Source organism: Lucilia sericata, unplaced genomic scaffold (genome assembly GCF_015586225.1).
Source record: "Lucilia sericata isolate MDLA Ls3-8-SP2 unplaced genomic scaffold, ASM1558622v1 Contig000061F_arrow, whole genome shotgun sequence".
NCBI classification, from domain to species: domain Eukaryota; kingdom Metazoa; phylum Arthropoda; class Insecta; order Diptera; family Calliphoridae; genus Lucilia; species Lucilia sericata.
The window spans coordinates 797,370-824,979 of NW_023994096.1; the positions used below are offsets into that span (position 1 = coordinate 797,370).

General features: G+C 30.6%; 1 protein-coding gene across 2 annotated transcripts in view; it reads left to right on the top strand.

The window, feature by feature from the left end:
• Positions 1-23,536, top strand: part of LOC119616185 (maternal protein pumilio-like) — a 203,768-nt gene extending 180,232 nt beyond the window's left edge. The window contains exon 9 of one of the 2 annotated variants that reach the window (XM_037972520.1): positions 23,471-23,536. In XM_037972520.1, coding sequence (XP_037828448.1) covers positions 23,471-23,521 — 51 coding nt within the window. In that variant the 3' untranslated portion in view covers positions 23,522-23,536. Of the gene's footprint in view, positions 1-10,673; positions 10,704-23,470 lie in introns of those variants that run through there. The other variant, XM_037972522.1, reaches the window with a different exon arrangement.
• The last annotated feature ends 4,074 nt before the right edge of the window (positions 23,537-27,610 follow it).

Consider the following 27,610-nt stretch of genomic DNA (forward strand, 5'->3'; position numbering starts at 1 on the left):
TCTACTCCTTGAGTAGGTGTGTGTTAAAGGATACACTTCGTCGTCTTATTCTTTCTAAATAAACACCCAGATATTGACACTTATACAAAAACAAATACGAATCATTTATACATTTCTATTCCAAACAAACACAAATATTGAAATTTTGCAACTACATAAGCAGTCGTAAAACACAAATTCACACACATACATGTGTGTGTAGTTATAATTTTTGATTATTTGTGTCTTATTAAATTTGTCCTCTGCACCACAAACTTCCATATGTATTCGAGTCTTTGTATGCAAATATTTTCTACTTTCTACTGTGTCTTCTACAGTATCTGTGTGTGTATGTGTAAGAAATAATTTTCATAAATCTGTATATGAAATGTTAAACTCTTACCCAAATATATTCCGATTTTCTTGACTTGTATTTGTGGTCTTTATTCATAAATGCTGAGAGTGTTTGAGAGTATTTTTCGTATACTTCAACTTTGTACGTTTCACACAAACGTTTAAATATTTGTCCAAAGCATGAGATGAACTCGATGATACACTTGTTTTGTATGAAGACACTATGGACAATTTTAAAGCATGATAATCTTATAGACTTGAATTTAATATATGATATGCTTATAGAAGATCAAGGTCAGTCTAATAGGCGATTGTATACGTAATTAAATCGGAGTCTAATAAAATATTACACATTTTTAGACGATCAGAGTATAATAAACGATCAATAATATATCTTAGAGTTGAATAGACGATCTTAGGTTAATAGAAGATCGAGTCTAAGAGACAATTAACGTTTCATAAACAATTGAAATACTTGACGACAGAATGTAATCAAAGTCTAATTCACGATCAAAGCGATAATAAGAGGTCGACAGATAAGAATCTAAAAGACGATCAAAGTGTGATAGGATATCATAGCCGACTAAACGATCAGAGTGTAGTAGACAATCAAAGTCTAATAGACGATCTCAGTGTAATAGAAGATCGAGTTTAATACTAGACTACCAAATGCTAATAGGATATCAAAGACTACTAAACGATCGAAGTCTAACAGATGATTATGGATTCTAATATACGATCTGAATTAATATATACTATCAGAATCTAATAGAGGATCAAGTCTACAATTGACAGAATCTAATAGATTATCAGAGCCTAGTTGATAATCAAAACAACAATAAGAATCCAACAGCTTAGATTCTAAAAAGCGTTCAGAGTTTAACAAGATATCAGAGACAACTAAAGGATCAGAGTCTAGTACGCGATCGGAGTCTAATAGACGATCAGAGTATAATCACAGTCTAATGGACGATCAGAATCTAATGGAGGATCCAGTCTACAGACGACATAAACTAATGGACTATGAAAACCTAATTGATGATTAAAACGACAATAAGCAGCCAACAGATTAGAGTCTAAACTATCAGAGTTTAATAGACAATAGGAGTCTAATAGACGCACAGAAGTCTATGGACAATCATAGTGATCAAGATCTAATAGACGTTCAGATTCTTAAGACGATCGCAGTGTAATTGTCGATCAGACTCAGAGTCTAATAGACGATTATAATGGTCCATCACAGTTTAATAGATGTTCATATTTATGCCCATAACATAGTTTTGTTTCTTTCTACCCTTCCAGACCCATTGTACGTTTGCCCATATATGTAAATACATATGTATCAGACAGATCCATAAAAATGTGTGTGTTTGATATATTCATGCATATTTTTTGTTTGGTTTTTTCCTCAAATTTCTACAATTTTTCTTTTATGGACATGTGTATGTATGTGTGTATTTTAGTAATTGTCTGTATGTTGATATAACAAAGACAACAACAACAAGCAATATATCCTTGATAAGGTTTTTGAAGTGTAATCTACACTTTATTTTTGTATTTCATGTTATTTTTTTGTACATTTCTGGACAAATATTGAAAGATGCAAAATAATAGAAAAATTCTTGTTTGTTTGTATGAGCATGTAGCAAACAGCAGCACAGTGGCAACAACCATCACTAGCCATCACTAGAAGTTCATCATCATCAGCAGATACATATGTATGTATGCATTACTCTCTCATCTGCAAATAAAAACCATTTTGTAAATAATACGACTAGAGTATCAACAATATTTTCTCATGTTTGTCTATGTATTAGTTCTTTTTAGGAGTTTGTGTGACATATATATGAAAATTTGAATGAGTGTTGGTGTAATGGTCACTCAACTTTTCTGTGAAAATTCAGTTTTTTGTTTATTTGTGTAAATTTTGTTTATTTGCATGTATTTGGGTGATTTTATGTGCATATTTTTGTAATTTTTGTATATATTTTTTTTTTGTCCAGACACAATTTATTTTTGTTATTTGCAATTTGAGACGTGTGTTTTTTTATAATAATAATAACAACAGCAGATACAAAAAACATATTGTAAACAATACAATTTAATTAAGAGCTTTTTTATATCTAGTTGAGCATATTAAAAGAGTTTGATAGTCTAATATTTTTTAGGGTTAAATAATTTTTATGAAAAATAAAAAAGTAAGTCGATAAATCCTAGATTCTAAGTTACAAATCTACTCAGCATAAAAAGTACTTCCAAGGAAGCGAAAAAGAAGCAGAATTTACTCCATAAAAGTATTAAAAAAAGACGTATTGTCATAAAATTCATTACTTTTAAAGTCATTTTCTAGAAGTAATTTATATGTTCTTTATTGCAAGTGAAATTGTAGTATTATAGTAAAAACTAATTTGACCTAAAAAAATTATAAATATAATAAATATTATTAACATAAATTAAGAAATAAAAATATGGATTATAGATTACAGTCTAATACTGTAACAATTAAGAGTCCAATAGATCAAAATCTAAAGACAAGAATGTAATAAAGCGGAGTCCAATAAACCAAATTATGATAAATTAGAATCCAATATACTACAGAGTAGTAGATCGAAGTTTTAGAGACCAGAGTCTAAAATACAGTTATATAAGCCAGAATATAATAAAATAAAGCTAAATAGATTTTAAAAAAAGAGAGTCCAATATATAAGAACCTAATAGATCAGAGTCTAAAAAATAAGAACCTAATAGGCCTAGAGTCTAGTAAAAGAGAGTTTGATATATCAGAGTCTAATAAAAGAGACCCTAATAGATCAGAATCTAATAAAAGAAAACCTAATAGATCACAGTCTAATAAAAGAGAGCCTAATAGATCACAGCCTAATAAAAAAAGAGCCTAATAGACCAGAGTCTAATAAAAGACAGTTTAATAGATCAGAGTCTAATAAAAGAGAGTTTAATAGATCAGCGTCTAATAAAAGAAAGGTAGCAGATCAGAGTCCTAGAAAATGAGCATAGTAGATCAGAGTCTAATTAAAAAGAGCTTAATATATCAGAGTCTAATAAAAAATAGCCTCATATATCAAAGTTTAAAAAGGAAAGTCTAGTAGATCATAATATCCCACTAAAAACTTTCATTACCATGTAAGGAGTTAAAATGCTAAAATTTACTTACACAATAGTATTTTAAGTCATTATTTTAACACGGTGATGTCATTGGAGGCAAGTACTTACCACAAACGATTACAAGTAAGTAGAAAAAGTAGTCGTTGTAAATCGCATGAAAAAACTTATACAGCTTCTATATCTTCACTTACAAGATGACTAATGAATTAGAAAGTATTTATATAACACATTATTAATAAGACCTTATTAGACTACTTCTATGTAATCCAGACGATATGTAGTAGTTATTGATAAGTATGTAGTTAGGTAAGTAATTACAATTGAAAGCCATTACCTAATTTTTGCTGGGATACTAAATGAAAGCTTAATAGATCTGAGTCTATGAAAGAGAAGCTAATAGACCATAGTCTAATAAAAGAGAGCCTAATACACCAGAGTCTAATAAAAGAGAGCACACTACATCAGTGTCTACTAAAAGAGACCCTAATAGATCAGAATCTAATAAAAGAAAACCTAGTAGAGAAGTATCTAATAAAAGAGAGCCTTATAGATCACAGCCGAATAAAAGAGAGCTTATAGACCAGAGTCTAATTAAAAAGAGCTTAATAGATCAGCGTCTAATAAAAAAGAGCCTAATATATCAAAGTTTAAAAAGGAAAGTCTAGTAGATCATAATATACTAAATTAAAGCTTAATAGATCTGAGTCTATGAAAGAGAACTTAATAGACCCTAGTCTAATAAAAGAGAGCACACTAGATCAGTGTCTAATAAAAGAGACCCTAAAAGATCAGAATCTTATAAAAGAGAGCCTAATAGATCGCAGCCGAATAAAAGAGAGCTTATAGACCAGAGTCTAATAAAAGAGAGTTTAATAGATCAGAGTCTAAGAAAAGAGAGTTTAATAGATCAGCGTCTTATAAAAGAGAGCTAATAGATCAGAGTCTTAAAAAATAGCATAATAGATCAGAGTCTAATTAAAAGAGAGCGTAATAGATCAGAATCTGATAAAAGGGAGCCTAATAGATCAGAGTCTAATGAAAAAGAGCCTCATATGTCAAAGTTTAAAAAAGAAAGTCTAATAGATCGTTATATAATAAATGAAAGCTTAATAGATCAGAGTCTAATAAAAGAGAGCCTAATACACCAGATTCTAATAAAAGGGATCACAATAGATCAGTGTCTAACAAAAGAGAGCCCAATAGATCAAAGTCTTATGAATGTCTAATAAAAGAAACTATAGTAAAAGAAAGTCTAATAGACCAGAATCTAATAAAAGGGAGCCTAATAGATCAGATTCTAGTAAATGATCAGAGTCTAGTTGTGCGCAACCAGCATCTTTATTTGGAATCAAAACAACGAACGACCTTCGAAAAATAAAAATAAAAGGTATAACCCCAATATACGTACCATGTATTTATTACATTTAAACCCTAAATTAACCATTTAACGCAATAATATATAAGCTAATGCATTTAAATAATTGAAATAAAAAAATACAATTAACATGTATTTAAAATTACATTTAATTGTAAAATTATACGTTAACGATTACAAAAAACCGGGTGTGACCTGTGTGCAAGGATACATAACACACGGACTGCCACAAAACCACACCTTGTTTTTTTTTTTAATTTGTTGCTTCTTTTTCTACCAACCCAAGAAGTAAAAAAAACTGAAAATTTATTGTACGGAAATGAAAGGGTTTCAAATGTCAACATGTCCCACAAATGTCAACACCATTATGAACACAAGCACACAGAATTATTTATCATGCATACTTGTTCATCAAAGGAAACCTAAGAACGCATGAATATGTCATCAATGTATAAGTAGAAACGGAACAGAAGTAGGGAATAGTGTTTTGGTGATAACAAATGTAAAATGTAATAATAATAATTATACTAATGATGAAGCTGACGATGACGATGACCGCCAAGGAGAACTTAAGTGAATGTTATTAAGAAAATTCCCTTTGGTATTTCATAGCATTTGCATACGCCAAACACTCCTTGCAACGCCCAATTGTTGCCTTACTTACAACATTTCAACATTATTTTCTGTTTTATTTGAATTGTTTAAGAAACAAAAAAGGGAAAAAAAGACAAATAAGAGCAATCAACTCCTTCGTGTATTTAAATAAGTAAATGAATAGAATAGAGTAGGGAGCAGCAGCAGCAGGAAAAGGCCTAAATGTTGTATGAACATGCTAATGTGATGACAATGGTATTGGTGTGTGGATGGTGGTGATGGTAATGGTGCCATTGTTGATGACAATGATAGCGAAATTGACAATCATCAAGCTCATGCTTGGCTGCTCATTTCCTCACTTTAGTTTTGTTTACCAACCCCTTGGTCCCCTTAGTATTCACTGCTCAAATATAAAACAGAAAAAATGTATATTTATAGAATCTCTAGCACTCATCCGTTTAATTCCTTTAATTAATTTAATTAATGAATTGTTTACTTGGGCATTTTTTTTGTCGAAGCAACTTGTTTTTTTTTTACTTTTTTTGTTATTTTGTCTTTCTACTGTGTGCCACAAACTATTGTAATTTAAAGAGCTTTGAGTGATGTTTCTTGTTTGTCAAAGACTACCGCTATGGTAGGATGAACATCCTTGTTTAAACATCTACACACACATTATCACACCTACACATGTATTGTACTCCCATGTATTTATGTCATTGTTGTCTTACCTTCTTTCTTTTTCTATCTTTTTTTTTTAGTATATGTATTTACCATAATCCAACTCTTTTTCTTGTTATTTCTCATTTATTCTTTGTACCTTTCTTGTTCTTGTCTTTTTATTCCTGATTATGTCAAACGGCCTTTAAAGTTATTGTGGTTGGGTTAGTGTCTGTGATGATGTATGCGAAAAAGTATTTAGACAATGTTTAGGAAAGTAAATATTTATTAGAAAGCAAAAGTATTTAGGGTGACCATTTTGAAACTAAGAGGAGAAATAATGAAAATTTTAAAAAATTCTAATATTAAATTCAATTTTATTTTTCTTAATATTAACTTAAATCGTATTTAATTGAAAATGAATAATGAAAAAAGTTATTTAAGTTATATTTGAATTCTTCACAGTTATATTTGAATTCTTTTTAAATCTCATTTCCTTTTTATTCAATTTTATCCAATACTTAATTCAATCTCTTAATTATTTAACAAATACATTCATTCGCATCTTAGCATATATGATTATGATTATATATATTTTTATCAGTAATGTAACTATGTATTTATTTTTGTATTTAACATTTTTACCGAAATGTTGTAAATTCTAAATTCAAGTACGACTCGTACTCAAATCAAGCCCATTTCGGGATTAATTCATTTTTTTAAAATTTTAAAATCAATATTAAGTTTATCTCAAATCAACTGAACTAGAACTGAACTAGAACTGAACTAGAACTGAACTAGAACTGAACTAGAACTGAACTAGAACTGAACTAGAACTGAACTAGAACTGAACTAGAACTGAACTAGAACTGAACTAGAACTGAACTAGAACTGAACTAGAACTGAACTAGAACTGAACTAGAACTGAACTAGAACTGAACTAGAACTGAACTAGAACTGAACTAGAACTGAACTAGAACTGAACTAGAACTGAACTAGAACTGAACTAGAACTGAACTGAACTACTAGAACTGAACTAGAACTGAACTTGAACTGAACTAGAACTGAACTAGAACTGAACTAGAACTAAACTAGAACTGAACTAGAACTGAACTAGAACTGAACTAGAACTGAATTAGAACTGAACTAGAACTGAATTAGAACTGAACTAAAACTGAACAAGAACTAAACTAGAACTAAATTATTTTTAATATACATCCATCTCTATCATTGTCAAATAGACTCGATTTTCTTCAATAGGAACCTTTGAGAGAAGTCAAAATTTGCAGTGTTTGATATTTGTTCATCAAATTTCCCCGAAGCACCATTAAGTGCTTTATGCTTAAGTGCTCGCAAAAGTTTATAAGCCTCGTAAAATTACCGATATTGTGATAAATTTTGGCTTCTATTATTATATTACACCGATAATATGGTCCTCCTAAAATGTTATATACATAGAAATAAACACATATTTTCTTAGCATTTTTTCCATTAATCTCTTTTGAATACACATATGTATGTATGTATTTATACATAGCTTTCCCTTTTTCCTAGTACATCAACAAATATTTTTGGTTCGTTTTCCCTTTTTGTCATTGAAAGACAAAAGAAATTCCACAACTATTAACATACATTCTAGTGGGGAATTTGTCATTACAAAATGGTCATACATCACACAAATTCTTATACAATCTTCTGAATCTTCTTCCTCTTACCTTTAATGTTAATATATAAAATCCCTTTCAATACATAATTCCTAATAAATGTTTGTAAGTTCTGAGTATTTGATAAATTATTTTACCATAGGCGGTAACAGACTACATATTTGTGCTTCACATATTTGAGACACATTTTCATAACGATTAAGACACCCTACATTAGCAAAATGTTGCTATTAGTCAGCGATTTTGTTAAAATATTCAATGTGAGATTTATGAGAGTTATAGAGATTTAATCTCTCTATGAGATAAGAGTTTTATAATGGAATGGATAAAGTTATTTTTAATTTTTAAAATCACTTATGTCAAATTGTATCTTAAAAATGTATGGACTTAACTCAATCAATTTCAGTTGGTTTAGTTAAAGTCAAATCAATTCAGAATGTGATGGCTGTTGGTCTATTATTTCAGGATGTTAATGACATCAGCACGCTATAATAATGAAGGGTGTAAAATTGTGTGTGCATTCATGTTCATGTATTATAGTTTTTGTATTTATAAATGAATGTTATTTACGAAGACACAGGAATTTCTTTATCTTTGCTTAAATGTGATAATGTGTTCGTGTTTAAGTTTAGCATACATGTCCCAACAGTTCGGGGGTACAGTCCTGACTAGCTCTTTTACCTACCATTCAAGGTTACCCCTAGTCCCACCGACTTCCCAGATGACTAGCTATTTTGAATAGTGGATTGCTCTCGATGGAAGTCAATCGTTACTCAATAGATTAAAAAGAGATAGTCGAAAGCTAAATTAAATTTAGCATTTGTAATGGATGAGAGAAAATTTGAAAAACTAATATTTAAAAGTCTATTTAATCTTAGAATTTTTAACATAGAAGTCATTTATCAATAATTATGGTAGAGATTTTGTTTGAAATTTATTAAAACACAATTCAATCAGCTACAAATGGATGTATTCTTCAAGATAGACGATTTGCGTATAAATCGGAAACGAGTCCCTAGTATGGATAAAACAGTAAAACACACACCATTTGACTAAAAACTCCCGTTTGACTAAAAACCTCGCTTTTAGACATATTGGAGACGTAATATCAGCGCGAAGAAATTTTTATTTTTAAAGATTGTCATGTCCTCTCATAGTCCAAACTGTCGACTAGAAAAGTATACTTTTGTCACTGTTTTACAAATTTGTAGACCTGTGTTATATCGAAAATATATTAAACTCTTTCTGATTTGTTTTAAAGTTAAGCTACACAGAGGGAAAAAGAAATATACACGCTTGGTACCAAATTTACACCAAAGAGTTTATAATTTTTCAATAACATCCGTTGTCAAACTATATACATACTTACGACAACACTATGTCAACAACGTTGCGTTGTAAACATTGAAACAATTCGTTGTCGAAATAAATTTAAATGGCAACGGATTGTTTGTCAATAGTGAGCTTACCACGTTTGTTAACATTTAGACAACGGATGAGTATAAAATTTAGATTTCGACAACGAATTGTTGCAATGCTGTCAACATTACATAGTGTTGTCGTACGCATAGCTGTAAAATTTCGATTACGATTAATAATCAATTAAATTATTTTTCAAAAATAATCGTAATGATTATTTAATTTTCTGGTATAAAATTTCTGATTATTAATGGATTACGATTAAAATTAATCTAAAAACAATCAGGATTAATTTAAATTAATGAAAATAATTAAAAATAATCAGAATTAATCAAATAATTAATTTATTATTATTTTCAAGGATTAATTTTGATTATTTTTGATTAATTTCAATATATTTGGTACAATTCTATATCTTCTTACCTTACGAGTAATGGAAAACTGTTTTTCAAGTTACACACTATTCGAATACATGACTATTTTATTGAAAACAATATATTTATCAAGTTTATTTCGATTGAAAATCTTGATCTCATATTTTTCATACATATTAGAAAAAAATTACTGCAATCTTTTCGAAAATCTGTAATTTTTAGCGGATTACCGGAAAAATAATAAAATTATTCTTAGAATTTTTTTTGGGAGGAAATTCTACTAAAAATATGGAAAATAATCAAAATTAATCAAAATTAATCCTTGGAAATAATCGACTAATTTCTAGATTTTTTTGATTTGATTTTTTTTTATTATTTTTATTTATTCCAATTAATCCCTGATTATTTTTAATCGTAATCAATAATTAATTAAACAAATTGAAAATAATCGTTAATTAATCATTAATTTTACATTTTTAATAAAAATAATCTAATTAAATATGAGTACGTATGTATATACTTTTACAACGGATGTTATTGGAAAATTATAAACAGTTTGGTGTCAATTTGGTACCAGGCGTGTATATTTCTTTTTCCCTTTGTGTTTGTATACACGGTTGTCAGATCTTACAATGTTGTCTGACCTGGCAATTCACTGACAACATTTAAATTCGTCAGTTCAGACGATTGTAAGAAAACCTTACAATTTCATTGCCAGACAATTGTTAGAAAATAAATCTATCTGGCAACATAAATTTGTCAGTTCACACTGTCATATTGTTTTATGACAAAAGTAGCCAGATCTTATTTTAGCTGCATGTGTTCTTTTAATGCACCATGTTGCCAATAGGAAATATTTATATCACAATGGTTCCATTATTTTATTTCATAAAACAAAAAATATTTTCGTACATTACGAAATAATTTTGTTACGAAAAAATAAAACAAAGTCTCTTGCTATATACGAAAAATGTTATTACAAACGGGTTTCTTACTTTCGTAAAATTAGAAAAGGGTTTGATTTCGTATTATACACGAAATTTTCGTAAATATTACGAAAAAAGTAGTTATGTTTTTTTTTTTTGTAAATTTAATAATTGTACTAATTTTATTTTATTTTTTATATATTTCCAGGTAAATTTCCATTGAAATATTGACACTATATTAAGGTAAATATATAACATCAGAAAAGCTTTAAAATGATTTCACCTTCGCGAAAAAGGTACACAAGTTTTGGCATAGCTAACTTGCTATTCCTAAAGCTGTAATATTTTTAAACTTCGGTGTTAGATGTAAGCCAAAAATCATTATTTTTAACCCAATGTGAAACTAAAAGTCAGGAAAGCTAAATCGGAAATTATATAAGGGTTAGTTAAAATCTTAATAATGCATTATTATTTAACATTATTATTCATGTGTGTGAATGCAACCACTGAACCAATTATTTAATTCAAATTCATTTTTCACACAAAAAGGGGGTTATTAATCTAAATTACCCCTACATTTGATATAGTTGCCAACATAATTTAAACCAATTGAGAACGTACTGCAACAGCACAACAACAATCTGTCACTGGCACTTAGAACAAAAACAAAATGAGTAAAACTAGCAAAATATGGATTTTTTGTTTTCATATATTTTAAATTTAATCATAATAAAATTGTGGAAAATAATACACAACCAAGTCAGAGAGTCAGTCTTTAGATTAAATGACATTTTTATTGTAAATTGCAAAAAATAATAAAAGCAAAAAAAAAAAAAAAACAGCAGCAGCAATAATTTTCAAGCATATATGGGTCACATGGATTTAGTGCAATAAAAAGCAAAAAATAAATACAAAACAATGGAAAGTTTTAGTTGAAAATGGTCACTAGTTTATGTGAGCAAAACCCCCCTCTTCAAAAAGCAAAACTCAAATTCATGTGCATTTGACGTCATTATAAAGAAATATGAAAAAAGAAATCAGAAAATTTTTTATAAATGATGATGATCGCCATCAACACCAGCATCATCATCCTCATCAACGTTGTTACAATCACAAACATGATGTCCAACCAGAATAATGATGCTGCTGCTGTTGATGATAATTTTTAACAATTGTCACAAATAAAAACACAATACGCATGAAAAACAACAAAAACAAAGCAAAGAGTAAAGAGTCAAAAAAGAAGAAACAGAAACAATTGTTGTCTGTTTTACATTCTATTAACACCATTTTGTTGTTGTTGTTGTTATTATTATTATTATTATTATTATTATTATTATTATTATTATTATTATTGTCCTCCCCTCTTTATGATTTTAAATTTTGTGGGAGGTGGTGGGTGGTGTTGCATTTTAGCAATATTGCAGTTGCATTTAAATGTCACAAACACACTGGCGGGCATTTGCAACACGCACATGCCCAATGCAGCAATGACAACAGAAACAATTGTAGTTTTTGTTCGTTTTACTTCTGTTTGTGAGAAGGAGACTAGCAATTGTTTGTTATTGTTGTTGTATTTAATGGTGATGGAACTATATCACAAGTTTTGTTATTATAGCAATTTAAATAAATTTTAAGGGGCTGCCAACAATTTAAATTACAACTTCTATTCAAGGTTTTTACTAGAATTTTCCTTTCAAATATATTTTTTTCTTTTTAAAATTTTATGAAAAATTTAATTGCAACAAACTAAATATCATAGGTTGCAATTATTTAATTATAAATGCAGTGTTAATTTAATAAATATTGTATATTGACATGAAATAACTAGATTTTGAAATTATTTGACAATAAAAAAAAGTCAATTTTAAAACTGTGATAATCACTGGGTGATAAATGTCTGCGGGCAATATATACATGTATATATACAAATGTATATAAATTAATACTAAAAATACTAATATTAAATTATTTTTTATGTGCTATAAAAAATATCACTGTTAAAAAAACGGAAAAAAGATAAAATGTAATCAATTTAAATTTTAAATACTGAATTTTACAGAGTTTTAAACATTTAGTTAATGGCGAATAAAACGTCAATTAAAACGATTTAACACAATTATTTAGTAAACAATATGACTATAATTAAATAATAATCAATTAACCAGGAATTTCTAGGAGAATACTTAAATACAATAAAATTAAAAAATATCTTTTGTTGAGAGATAAAATCTAAACTGATTAAAAATTTCCAAAGAAACTAAAATTTTTTGTGACTCTGGCAGATACTCGTAAATTGTGATCAGAGTAATCGACGCGGATCATGGGGACTCGTTTGTGTTATTGTTCTAAGTAATTGAACGAGAAATCTAATTACAAGTGTTCGTAGGCCAGCATGCGGTTCTTTATGGTAATTACGAATCTTATTTTATAACCACCATCTCTTATGAACTTTGCTCCTTATGGATAGATCCCATTAGCGCAAACCTCATCATAAATATAGTTTGAAAGGTGGATATGTGATACACCAGATCCGAAGAAATACAAGAGTCTCAGGTGGAAATCGAACCTACTATCTCCGGAGTGACAGACTAGAACATTACCAACTAACCACCCTAAACCTAAATTTGCCTGACATAGGGATAAAAGACGTTTTAAATTAAACTTGATATCAAATCGACACGACGATCTCCGGAGTGACAGACTAGAACATTACCAACTAACCACCCTAAACCTAAATTTGACTGACAGAAGGATAAAAGACGTTTTAAATTATATCAAATCGACACCAAACTGTTTATAATTTTTCAATAACATTCGTTGTCAAAGTATGTACGGATAGTTGTCAAATCAACAACAAAAATATAATAAATACACGACGTTATCAAATATAAAAAAAATAATAAGTAATACATGACGTCAAATCATAAACGCAGAGACGATCTACGGCTGGTGGCGGCTAACTACAAAAATTGATTTTTTTTATAATATTTATTTATTTACTAGCTATGCCCAGAGTGCTTTGCTACCCAAAAAGCAATATAAATAAAAACCCTCACTTAACGATTTTGAAGATTCTAACTATAATAGTTTTTCAGATATACAATTTTTTACATATTGGAAATGCCATTTTTTCCGATTTCGACCATTTTTCCAAAAGTTAATTAAGTTTTTAATGTAACCTATGAAAATTTTTAATAATTTCATAGTTTCCCAGATATACGAAATTTTGTATTTTATTCCTATTTTATATTGTATTTATTTCTTCATTGAAAGTCCGCCCGTTATTCTCTAAATGTTCACATGAATGTTCTTCGTGTAAAATTTAAAGATTCTAGCTCTAATAATTTCTCAGATCCACGAAGTTTTCTTATTAATTAATGTGGTGGTTTCAAGCCCCTCTTCGATGAAAGTACACCCTTTTTCACCCAAAATGTTCAGAAGAATATTAAAGTTCTTCTTGCGAAATTTGAAGAATCTAGTTCTATTAGGTAGGTAGGTTGATAGGAGGATGTATACTACATCAAATCCGAAGAAATACACCTAGGCCACTATCGGGCCTGTTGTGCGCTCCTTATCATGAAAAAATAAAAGGAAACTCAGTTTCCTGAACGTAATTCCTAAGAATCTTCCAATCAGTGTTAGTCAGGAATGTTATTTCTGAAATAACATCACTTCCAAGATCTAGTTCAATTAGTTTCCCAAATAAACGAATTTTGGTATTAAATTCGTATGAGACGTGTCGCTCCCCTCATTGGTAGTCCGCCAAATTATAACCCAAAATGTTAACATTGATGTTAAGATTTTCGGTTCAAAATTTAATTCTAACTCTAATAGATTCCAAGTTAACAGAATTTTTATATTTAATTCATGTGGTAGGTGCCACGCCCCCTGCTGTTATTCCGACCTCTTTTTGTCATAAATAATCATATTGATACTAAAGTGGCTCCGACAATATTTGAGGACTATAACTGTTATATTTTCTCAGATATACTGATTTAATTCCGTCCATTTTGTCCACAAATATTTTTATGAATGTCTAAAGATGTCCAAAGTTTTTGACATATGCGACTTTTAATACTTATTATGTAGGTGCTCATGGCTACTGTACTTAAATTTTCAAAATAAAAAAATAGCCTATAGCTTCTTTCATACATTCAGACACTGAAAATTTCAAGAAAATCGGTTTAGCCGTTCTGTTTATAAATTTCAAATATACAAACACACATTCATTTTTATATATTTAAATAGATAAGAAGATAATGCGTTATCTTTTCAGAGTGAAAATGATTTGCTATAAGTGACAACGCTATGTTGTCAAACAGAACGTTGCGTTGTCGAAATGATAACGATGCGTTGTCGAAATCACAACGATATATTGCCGAAATGACACAAAGCGTAATCGAAATGAAAAAATGCGTTGTTGCAATGACAACGATGCTTTGTCTAAATTACAACGGTGATTGTCAAAATGATAACTGGGTGTTATTTAAACTTTATACACATCTCTTGTCTAAATATTAACAAAAGTGGTATGCTCACTTTTGACAACGGATTGGTTCAATTTCGGTACTTTTCTACCGGGTTATACGGTCTAACTGTAAACGGTATGAATTAGTTAATCAAAATGATTTGCTTCAATTTGCAGACAGCTTAATATGTATAATGAATAGGGAGATTTAGAAGTTTAAAAGAGAAAATGTGACAAATAAAACAAACGACTACAATACCCTGTTTGCTATGTCAAGTCATTGGATGTATGAAATCTTTTAAATCGGATTTATGCAAGTCATCAAAAAAGCTTTTTATCATGTGATAGTAAATATACAAGATATATTGAAGGAACATATAGAGCTATATAAATATGATGCCATTATGGTGATCGGAGCTTCTTCGTTTTTAGATTTTTTACACAAAGCCAGGGACCAGTGCCCGCTTAAATAGGCCACATTGTCCCCCATTCCCATTAAACATTAACATAGAATTTTTAATATAACTTTACAACGTCATAATTAGTGAATAAAAAATCAAAGTAAGCATAACCATTTGAGGCCATGATTCTTAAACTTATACTAATACCGTAGCCGAAATCATTAATTTTACGGCTGAAATCCGAAACTGTCACGAATTAAAATTTGTTGGAGTCAATTATAAAAAAAGAATTGTTAACAAGGGATCGAATTAGTAGTTCTTGACATAAAGTGTATGCAAAAAGCTAGAGAGGTTTACAAACTTTCTTTACTTAAATATGTATTTACATTTCTTAATTTTACAATATGTATCTATGTATGTATGACTATATGCCACCACTATGCTGAAAGCTATACAAATAAATATATACAGTTAAAAAAAACTCCATTATTTTTTAACATACAATCTAAAAACTAACTTAATTCCCCTAAGAATCTTAATGAAATATGATAATAATCAACGAACTAATTGATTAAATTCTTTTAACAAATCACCACTGCACAGTGGGGCAGAATGGAAATTTTTTGGAAATAAATCTGGCATTTCTAAACGGCAAATCCGATCGGGATAAAATTTGGCGTGAGCGTAGCCAAGGAGTTTTCGAGTTTAAGTTTTGAAGATGAACCCTGCAGATGCAGATTGAGGCGCTGTGGCGGCTCAAAGTAGGGTACCTACGACATGTAAAATTTTTAAACTCGTGCCATTTTTTTGTTTTTCACCCAAATACAAAGATTTTTATATTTTGTGAAAGCGCTCGACGAGATCTTGAAAAAACATGCTTGGTCATACTACTTATCTCTTATAATATCCGAGTTATAGGCATTTAAAAATTTAGTGATACAAAATTTACCATACCTTGGTCCGCCTTTTTTTGAATACCGGGCGTAATTTTGGACCAAATGGACTCAATTTTTTCTTGTTAGTTAGACAACAAAATTTTCAATAATATACAAAAAATTTCAGATCAATATTGTTTACAGATCCAAAAATATACGTTTTTTAATTTAAAAATTCAAAAAATTTTAGATTTTTGGCGTTTTTTTTGCCAAAAATGTATCTTAACTCTTTTATTAATAAAATAAAATTTTCTTTAAGAACATATAACAATTTTATAGTTTTCTAAAAGGTATCTTTACGCAGAAGGCTTTGGCGTAAAAAACTTGTCCTATTTTTTGAAAATGTTGCCACTGCGTCCTTCCGAATATGACCTATTTTTTTATCAAAACTTCAACTTTGGGCGACATGTTCTAAAATCCCAAAGCTGGGATCAGAAAACTGAAAGCAGTTTTGGAAACCTCAATATGTTTTCTATTTACTCCAAAAGTATTTTCCCAGCCCTGAAAGAAATGTGGACCCTATGGGCAAAAAAGTAAAAAATCCCATTTTTGGGATTTTCATTCCTATTTTTGGGAATTGCGGGATGCCCTTTGACCTTTTCAATTTTTTTTGCATTTTCTTATTTGAAATGACAAATTTAACAAGCGTTGAAAATTTCTTTGAGTTTTGTTCATAAATAAAGATTTTGTCATATATTACATATTTGTTTAATTTCTAAAACTATGATTTATATCAAAATTTTAATAGGATCGCAGATAGCTACAACAATTTAGTCCATATTTATCCCTTAATATCATTTTTTAGTTAGATATGGAAATTCTCGACCCTTTACAAAAAATTTCAAGCCAATATCTCAATTACATTCAAAAATATGTTCATTTAAACCTGTGTCCTTTAATCTCATCTTTTTCATATTTTAGTATTAAGTATGACAGCACATATTTAAATCTTATATTTACCTATTTTCTATTTGTTTGCTTATCCTTATAATTGAAAGGTCCTATTATGCTTAAATTTTCAAAAATTTATAACTATTTTTTACCTAAATTTTTTCGACAGATCATTTCGTTCTGTTTCGTTTATGATCATGTAGGTAAAAATATACAGGTAATGATAATTTCGATTCATTCACTGATAAGAAATATCAATGACTGAATTACAGGTTATAGTAATATAGTCCTAAATGTTAATAGGTAGACAATTCGTAATTTTTTACTTTGGAATACCTGTATCGGTAATGACAAGAATTGGTATATAAGTAAACTTCTCAGATTTTAAGTACCATATTTAATAAATCTACAATGAAGATTACATTAAAGTACGAAGAGTTGTTTTCCGTTTTATGGAGTATATCTTCAAAAGGGCCAGAAAGAATTGAAGACATTTCAAATTATATAAAAACTACATATAGTAGAAAAGTAGACAAAACAGGCATATAAAAAATTGAAAACTTTTTAAAACTTTTTGATGTAAAAAGTAAGTCTGTGGATGGAAATCAAAAGAAATTTCGATTAAAATTTTGTAGTTGGATGGAAACTACTACGGAAATCTCAACTTACAACACATCAATAGGAGCGCCTTGCAAGTCATACGAAGACTTATGTTCAAGGTAAAAAAAAGAGGGTCACACAAAAACTTTTTTCAATCTCGAATGAGGAAATTGCTGATACATTTAACGAAATGCTGAAAAAGGAAAACCAACATATGGATGTCGTACATATTGCAACTATTCTTCCTAATGCATCACCAAAACGACTTAAGCGAATTGTGGAAAGTATACCAACTCCAACATCATAATCAAATTTTACTGAAGAGGAAGCAATAGCTCTTATGTTGGAACTGGGTCTCAGTCGAAATAAGTACCAAATATTAAGGAAAGCTCTGCATGAAAAAGGACACAATATATTACCCTCATACAAGGCGATCCAGGAAAAAAAAAACAAACTATCCTACTAAATCAACAAAAAATAATGAAGAACTGAAAGAACTGAGAGCTGCGGAAAAAAGCAGAATCCAAGAAGAATTTAAAATTCAGATGGGATTAAACATCGACAAACCACTTTCAAGTTGCGGTAGTACAAAATGACGGTAATACGTCGAGAAGGTTTTTTCGTGATTTTGAAATTACTTCAAAAATAACTGGAATCGACAAGGAGTTACTTCGAAGAGTTAAAACTATTTTAATGGCACTGAATAGTAAACATAAAATTAATGAAAATCGATTTGGGGAATACACATCTGAAATTTCTAAATTACTTGTATCTCTGTATCCATGGAGGGAACTAACACCAACAGTACACAAAGTATTGTGTCATGGTCAAATAATAATTGACTCGAATATTCTTCCACTTGGAGAGTTAACAGAAGAATCCCAGGAAGCGAGGAATCGAGATTTTAAGCATGTTCAACTATTCAGCTCAAGAAAATGCTCCAGGCAATCACAGAATGAAGATATTTTTAATAGTTTACTTCTATCTTCTGATCCTGTTCTTTCAACTATGCGAAAAAGGAAGATTTAAAGGACTTATATTACCTTCTGGATATGTATACCGATATGACAGATTATTTTATAGAAAATAAGTAGTGTTAGGAATTAACTATATAAGTAGGTTGTAAGAATTAATTGTATTATGTTTAAGATAAACAGTTCAAATAAAAAAAGCTATTATACTAACTGATGATATTGTATTAAATTGTGTTTTATATTTCGGTGGGCGGGAAAGGTAATTTGTGTGGGGTGATTTAGGTGTTGTTGTGCGTGGCTCATAATAAAATTATAATTTTTTTTATTTTATATACAATATTATAATAAAATAATTAACTAAATAATTTTTAAAAATTGTCCAAATATTTTATTCAACACCAAATGTATGTTCTGTCATACTTAATACTAAAATATGAAAAAGATGAAATTAAAGGACACAGGTTTAAATGAACATATTTTTGAATGTAATTGAGATATTGGCTTGAAATTTTTTGTAAAGGGTCGAGAATTTCCATATCTAACTAAAAAATGATATTAAGGGATAAATATGGACTAAATTGTTGTAGCTATCTGCGATCCTATTAAAATTTTGATATAAATCATAGTTTTAGAAATTAAACAAATATGTAATATATGACAAAATCTTTATTTATGAACAAAACTCAATGAAATTTTCAACGCTTGTTAAATTTGTCATTTCAAATAAGAATATGCAAAAAAAAAATTGAAAAGGTCAAAGGGCATCCCGCAATTCCCAAAAATAGGAATGAAAATCCCAAAAATGGGATTTTTTACTTTTTTGCCCATAGGGTCCACATTTCTTTCAGGGCTGGGAAAATATTTTTGGAGTAAATAGAAAACATATTGAGGTTTCCAAAACTGCTTTCAGTTTTCTGATCCCAGCTTTGGGATTTTAGAACATGTCGCCCAAAGTTGAAGTTTTGATAAAAAATAGGTCATATTCGGAAGGACGCAGTGGCAACATTTTCAAAAAATAGGACAAGTTTTTTACGCCACAGCGTTCTGCGTAAAGATACCTTTTAGAAAACTATAAAATTGTTATATGTTCTTAATAAAAATTTTATTTTATTAATAAAAGAGTTAAGACACATTTTTGGCAAAAAAACGCCAAAAATCTAAAATTTTTTGAATTTTTAAATTAAAAAACGTATATTTTTGGATCTGTAAACAATATTGATCTCAAATTTTTTGTATATTATTGGAAATTTTGTTGTCTAACTAACAAGAAAAAATTGAGTCCATTTGGTCCAAAATTACGGCCGGTATTCAAAAAAAGGCGGACCAAGGTATGGTAAATTTTGTATCACTAAATTTTTAAATGCCTATAACTCGGATATTATAAGAGATAAGTAGTATGTCCAAGTATATTTTTTCAAGATCTCGTCGAGCGCTTTCACAAAATATAAAAATCTTTGTATTTGGGTAAAAAAACAAAAAAATGGCACGAGTTTAAAAATTTTACATGTCGTAGGTACCCTACTTTGAGCCGCCACAGCGCCGTCCCTGGGGCATCTGCAGGGTTCATCTTCAAAACTTAAACTCGAATACTCCTTGGCTACGCTCACGCCAAATTTTATCCCGATCGGATCAGCCGTTTAGAAATGCCAGATTTATTTCCAAAAAATTTCCATTCTGCCCCACTGTGCACTGTGCATGTGAAAGTGACTTTAAACAAACACATAAACACTATATTTTGTCCTGTATTTCAAATGCAGACAAAATAAAATTGTCAACCCTCCAAGAATTAAATGTACATGGCACATAATTAAATTTAAATTTATACCCAACACTTCCATAACACCCCCAACTCAAAGGACCATTGATTTCCATTTCTTTAACTTATAAAAAAAAAATAAACACCCACAACAGCTATATAGAATACCCTAAATAGTAAAACTAGACACCATTGAAGGAAAAACAACAATGAAAAAACCCGCAACAAAATGTTAAGACAAAACCATAAAGTGCCACATGAAGAGCAACAAAATCAAAAAAAAAATAGAAAAACGTCAAATTAACAACGCATTTTGGACAAATTGAAGCCATAAACAACTCACGTCGCCAAAACTGAAATAAATTACATTAAATTCCTTTAAAACAAAAAAGTTTAGCATTACAGTAATTTCAGACATTTAAACAATGACGATGACGCTTTTCCCTTATTTTGATATGCTCTCTCTCTCTCCCTCTCTGTGACATACGCTGTTTGGCTTTGTGTTTTATTTTTCAACTAAAAATGCAATAAAACTAAAAGTTGAAAGACGAACCAACATGCCACCCATCACCCAGTACCACGCAATTGAAGTCATATAGCAGAAAACAACTTCAGCAGCAACAAAAAATGACATCAACTTTATAGGAATATTTAAGGACTGAAATCGATTATAAAAGGGCAGCGGTTCCCAAATGGTGGTCGAACCAACGACCTCCGGAATGGCAAACTATAACACTTAACTGCTAATCTACTTAAGAAATTGATCTCTACTACTGATCGTCTCGATGATCATGACGTCGATGTACAATAGTTTCAAACTACAGACTTATTCGGATTCTTGAAATATATACTTTTTTAATCTTGACCTTGACTCAGGCCAGTCCTTATTGACATACAACGCAATGGTGATAAAAGAGTTTGAGAAAAAGAAGCAAAAGAGTGTGCAGTTTACTGGGAATGTCATTCAAATCATATTAGTTGAATGTACATAGCTTTAGTTTCCCTTCTTTTTTTTGACATATAAAAGTGAAAATAAAGTCCTTTGCGAAGTCATCATTTCCACAAAAAAAGTTTACAATAAAATTTAATAATGTGTGCATCATTTGACTTCCAAAAAAACTTTCGATTTAAATTCATACAATATGTCTGTACGATAGATAGCTAGATAGATAGATAGATAGATAGATAGATAGATAGATAGATAGATAGATAGATAGATAGATAGATAGATAGATAGATAGATAGATAGATAGATAGATAGATAGATAGATAGATAGATAGATAGATAGATAGATAGATAGATAGATAGATAGATAGATAGATAGATAGATAGATAGATAGATAGATAGATAGATAGATAGATAGATAGATAGATAGATAGATAGATAGATAGATAGATAGATAGATAGATAGATAGATAGATAGATAGATAGATAGATAGATAGATAGATAGATAGATAGATAGATAGATAGATAGATGATAGATAGATAGATAGTTAGATAGATAGATAATAGCTAGATGCTAGTCGATAGATAGTAGATAGATATAATCGAGATGCTAGATGCTAGCTTGATCGCTCGATCGATAGATAGTAGAAGATGATCCGCTCGCTCGTGATCGCTAGATAGATGAAGATGATAGATATGTAGAAGTAGTTAGATAAGCTCGTAGCTAATAGATAGATCAGCTCGATAGAAGATCGATAGTAGATTAGATAGATAGATAGATAGTAGGATCGATAGATAGTAGATAGATAGATAATAGATAGATAGATTGAGCCGCCATACTCGACGTACCCCTTGGCTTTCGTCCATGTTAACTCCATCCCGATTAGATCAGGCATCCGTTCGAAATGCCTGAGTTATTAAAAAAATGATTCTGCCCTAACTGTGCAATGTAGTGATCCGTAAAACCCTTCTTTATACATCTTGTTGGTACAATTTAAGAATGAAAATTTATTTAACTTTAACAAAATCTCATTTCGCATCCCTACATGCGTACTTAAAACAAACATATGTTTGTATAGAAATAAGTTTGTATTTTTGTGCAAGTGTGAACATATTTTGTTTGTCATTGTTTATCATTAAAATGACACTAAACACCCACAGAGCTTCTCCATTTATTTTTCTCACACTCATACATACTACATCCCAAACAAACACATATGAACATTAAAATGATATCAACTCATATGGTGAAGGAGAGAAGGGGAGATCAAAAAATGTCATATTATACCCTTATTGATATATGCTGGGTTGGGGTAGGAGGTACACGTTGGTGTTTTGTGTAATTAGTTTGTTGTATAACATATGTTGACCTCTATAAAACTTGTGTGTATGTGTGTGTGTGTCTAGCAGTATATTTGTTTATTGAGAGCCTATCAAAAAAACCTTCGTTATAAGCCATTCTCCAAGAAATATTTATTTTATTTATATTGCCAGGGGTGGGAGTAAGTCAATTGCAATTAGCTAAAGTTCAAATAATAATTTTAGGTTGTGAAATTAAAGGAAATCACACATTGTCATCATGATTTGATGATTTTAGGTTTTGAAAATTAATTATAAGTTTTATGACGTAAAATTTCTCTTTTTTAATTATTTTCTTTGTAATTAATCAAAATTAAATAAATTTATAGATTTTATTACTAAGGCTTCATAAAACATGATGAGCAGGAAAAAGTCGTAATAAATAAGGATATAAGCACGAACATTATTGTTAAAAGTAAAAAATCTGTAATGGACTTTTTTGGTTTATATTTAGTTACATATATTTTAGGTTTTAATAGCAACCATTGGATGTATTTCCCTGTTCTTCTCATGAAATTAGATTTCAAGACTCACTTTTTACGTTCTTTTAGTTTAACATTTTTTTAAATTTTTTTTCCTAGGCTGTCATAAATTTTTATGAATTTTTAACAAATTAAAATTGTTGTTAATTCTTTTGCTAATTGCTTTTTATTTTCTATTATCTTTGCAGGTAAGACTTGTTAAATTTATCTCACATCATGATGGAGTTTATGCATTTTAAGTAAGTTTCTAAAACAAATTTTGTTGCAAAAAGTTAATGAGCCTATCAAAGTTGCACAAGTATTAACGATGACTTTATAAAATTCTAAAATATATTAGTTTGCGTTTCTTTAAGTTGCACTGAAATGATAAATTAGTAAAAAAATTAATAGGACGCTTAAAGTCGGACATCTCTTGCAAAACCCTTCCTCTGTCCAATACCTTTCGAACTGGATGAAGTTCTGAGTTTTGTGGTTTTGTCATTCGTGGTACAAAGTTTACCATTTAAGAACTTTCTTCCAAACTCGGTCAAGAAAAGATAGGTAAACCCCCTTTTTTAGACAGTCCGTAATAAATATTTCTGTGTTTATCGAACATGTTATTCCGTATGATTTGTTCCTTTGACTCGCTACACAAGAAACACCTTGTGTCCGTTATTATTCTAAAACATTAGGTGCATAAAAATCTTGAACCAGAAGTTGTGAAAAGTAATCCAAAAGATAAGTTTTATCATCCATCACATAACAAGAGTATTTTTTATAAGATTTTAAATAAATTTTTTACCGAATTGCGATATCAAACTTTCTGATCATTATATGATTTCAACCCAGCATAAGCTTTGGCCCTCTGCGCACAAAACAATCAGAGCATTTAGCTGCTTTCCTAATGGAAGTCTTTGGTTTCTTAGAAACACTTGACAATATCTGCTAGACTTTTAGTTCTTCCTGATCTAGGTTTTTATTCAATGCTCTATCTAGTCTTACTTATAAAATTTAAGTTTAGTTCAGACCTTAAGCCTCAAATACTCCTGCTTAACCCTAAGTAGAGCCGATCTTAAGCGAGAGTGGTTTCCCTCCCTAATTTTCTCCCAGCCATGGTCCACAAGGCCTTCTAGTGAACTCGCTAAATTGCGGGCAATCCTCGTAACCCAATCTAACATAGAGCCGATCTTCCACCTTGTAAAGATGATGCTCTATTTAATAAACTCAGACTGTAGTTGCTGCCAAATAGATCTGCTGCTTCATAGTAGAATCTCTCTATACCATTTAGGAAACATAGAAACAGGTTCGGAGTTCGTGGGTTCGATTCTCACCAAAGATTAGTATACTTCGTCGGATCTGGTGTAACATTCATCCAGGTAAAAACAAACGAGGTATTTGTGATCAGTTAAATATGGTCTTTTAGTAAAAATATGTTAAGTTTGAGGAGCTTTCAGTATCAGAAACGCTAATGTTGTCAAAAACAACATTAGTCCAGAAGATCTTAACAAAATTATAAAACAAAATTTAAATTTAAAATATCTGGGGCATGGCGTAATAAGACTAGATTGAAACTGTAATCGATTCTATAAACTAAAAATTTCATGTAATAATGATACCAAAATCAGGAAAGGATTTGAACTTAGGATTCTCTAGCCTATTCCGTATCGACCAAAGTTGTTCGAAAAAATAATACAAATACCATCGAGCTATCCCTGAATGATCAAAACATCATCTCAGTTTAACATATTTGTTTCTCTAAACTTCATGAACATCGTCTATCTGGAGTGATGAGAAAATCTTTTGAATTAAATATATTTGGTTCTTCTGTTTTTGGATTTGCTGATGTAAACACCATTATCATCTGTTATGTTCACACGAAATAGAAAAAATTCACTCTTGTATATACATATTTTAATATACCTCAGTCTGATTATATAGATATCTTATATACATATTGAGTCTGAGAAGTTGAAAGCATCAAGTTTGCTATGACTAACGAGAGAGATCAGTTTAAATGAAGTCTTGGCTATAAAGTCATTCTGTGAAACGAATGCAAAGTCCATCTCTTTTTTGATTAATCTAATATCTTTATTTAATAAATTAAATAACAAACATAACACAATTATTTTGTAACATAAATAAAACTGAAAAAGAAAATTAAAAAATAAATAAAATACAGTAACAGAGAACCTTATTAAACCCCTAAAAATATGTTATGTATAGTGGTGCAATTAAATACATGAACTTATTGCAAAATTCAAGACATAAACCCTTAAACCGTTACACTGAAACAAAAAAAGAAGAGCTAAAGGCTAAATAAAAATACTACCTCACCCCACTACTACTACTACTAGATCCGATTGCTTTCATATGCTGTATACAGAAAATAAAGCAAATTAATCAACATTTGCAACAAGAGCAACAATATCAGGTCTACTACTACTAGTTGCAAGTTGCATTAAGTCTACTAGATGACCACAATACGATTTCTTTTAGTTTTTATGCGATTTTTACGTTTTTTATAACGTGTTGTTGTTGGTGCAGTAGACTTAACTGAGGAATAGGGCGACGAAGAGGAGGCGGAGGTGGAGGCTGATGATGAGGATGACACTGTGAAATCATTTGACTGGGTGGGCGATAATTTAAAGGATGATACACTATCGGCTGTTTGTGTAATTGTAGCCTTGGGTAAACGTAATGCACTAGACTGTTGTTGTGCATAATGTTCTTCTGAATCTGAATCCGTTGTCCAGTGCTGCGGTTTCTGCTGTTGATGTTGCAAGTGATAAGTTTGATAGGAGGCTGGATAAGTTTGTTGTGTACGCCATTGATACGATGTAGATGGATGTGATAGTGAAGGCAAAAATGTGTTGCTGCTGCTGCTAGAGACTGCATAGGAGGGTAGAGTGGAAGACACTAAGTTTGGATGATATGTAGACGGTTGTAGATGTGTAGCTACTGTTGCTGTCACTGGTGTACTGTAGGAACCATAAAGATCATGGTAATTAAAAGGATTATTCGTATGACTGTGACGACCATAAGCTGTATGACCGGCATACTTCTTGCCACGCTGATAGACAAATTCCTCGGTAGATTCATCATGAATATTATCAGCGTTATCACCATAAACATCTACATCATCCTCATCACCCTCCTCACCGAATAATGCCATACCATCCTCGTCTGTCTCGACAGTATCATCTTCATCATTGTGAACTGTAAATTTGTTAAAGGGTCGTTTAGCAAATAAATCTGTATCCCGATGGGATGACAGGCTACCACCACTGCTGAAGGCAGAAGCTGATGGAGGCGATGAATGTATGTCATCATAATAATGTTGATGGTGATTCTTTGGCTGTTGTTTGCGGTGGTAGCTCAAGGTTTTAACTGGCCAGGAGGATAATGATGTGCTGGGTTTTGCATGTTTATGTCTCTTGGTATTTCTTTTGCGTTTAGGTTTTGTCTTCGTTGCAGTGGTTGCAAAAGGCTGTTGTTGCTCATCACTATCCGCAGCTATTAAGGATTGAGCCTGTGGTGTGTATTTGCTTAGATATTGTTGCTGCAACTGTGACCATATGTCATCCACTGTTAAGGCTTTAATACTACCGCTATATGCCACATCCTCTAAGGGTCGATTGAAAGTGTGTGTTGGATTGTGACCTGATGAATATATCATAGCCTCTGTCATGTCATCCTCACTGTAATAGTCCTTTTCGCCTCTATATTTGTTTCCACGCAACTTGTTTGATTTATAAGCGGCTGCATTCATAATTTCCGGTTTCTCTTTGTGCTGTTGCTGTAATAGTTGTTGCAACAATTGTTCATTTTTTATGGTTTTCGCTGCTGCTGCTGATGTTTTGTGACGTTGATAATTCTCCATTTGTTCGGCCAACATAATCGACTCTAGGCTTCCTGCAACTCTTCCTGCCGGCCCTCTGATTTCATTGTCTTCTTCTATATCCTCCAGCCCATCGACCACATTAAATCCTTCGGAATTGTGTGGTATTATTTCGGTTTCATATGTGGTCGTTGGCTGTGGAAATAAAGCAAAGTTTTTTGCCAAATATGATGGTATCATCATGTGCTCACCGGTATCTGCATCTGTAGTTGTAACTACACCACCACCATCACCACCGTCACCACCAACATCATCTCCTTGGCCAAATAGTTCCTCATCCATATTTAACAGTTGACCACTTTCATGCAAATGTAGTGACGATGATGATGATGAAGATGGATATTTCTTTATGCTGTTGTGTGGCACCAACGATGATGATGTTGATGTTATTCCTGTTAAATAATTGTGTGGCGATTCATGATATAAATTTGTTGTTGCTGGTGGTGGTGGC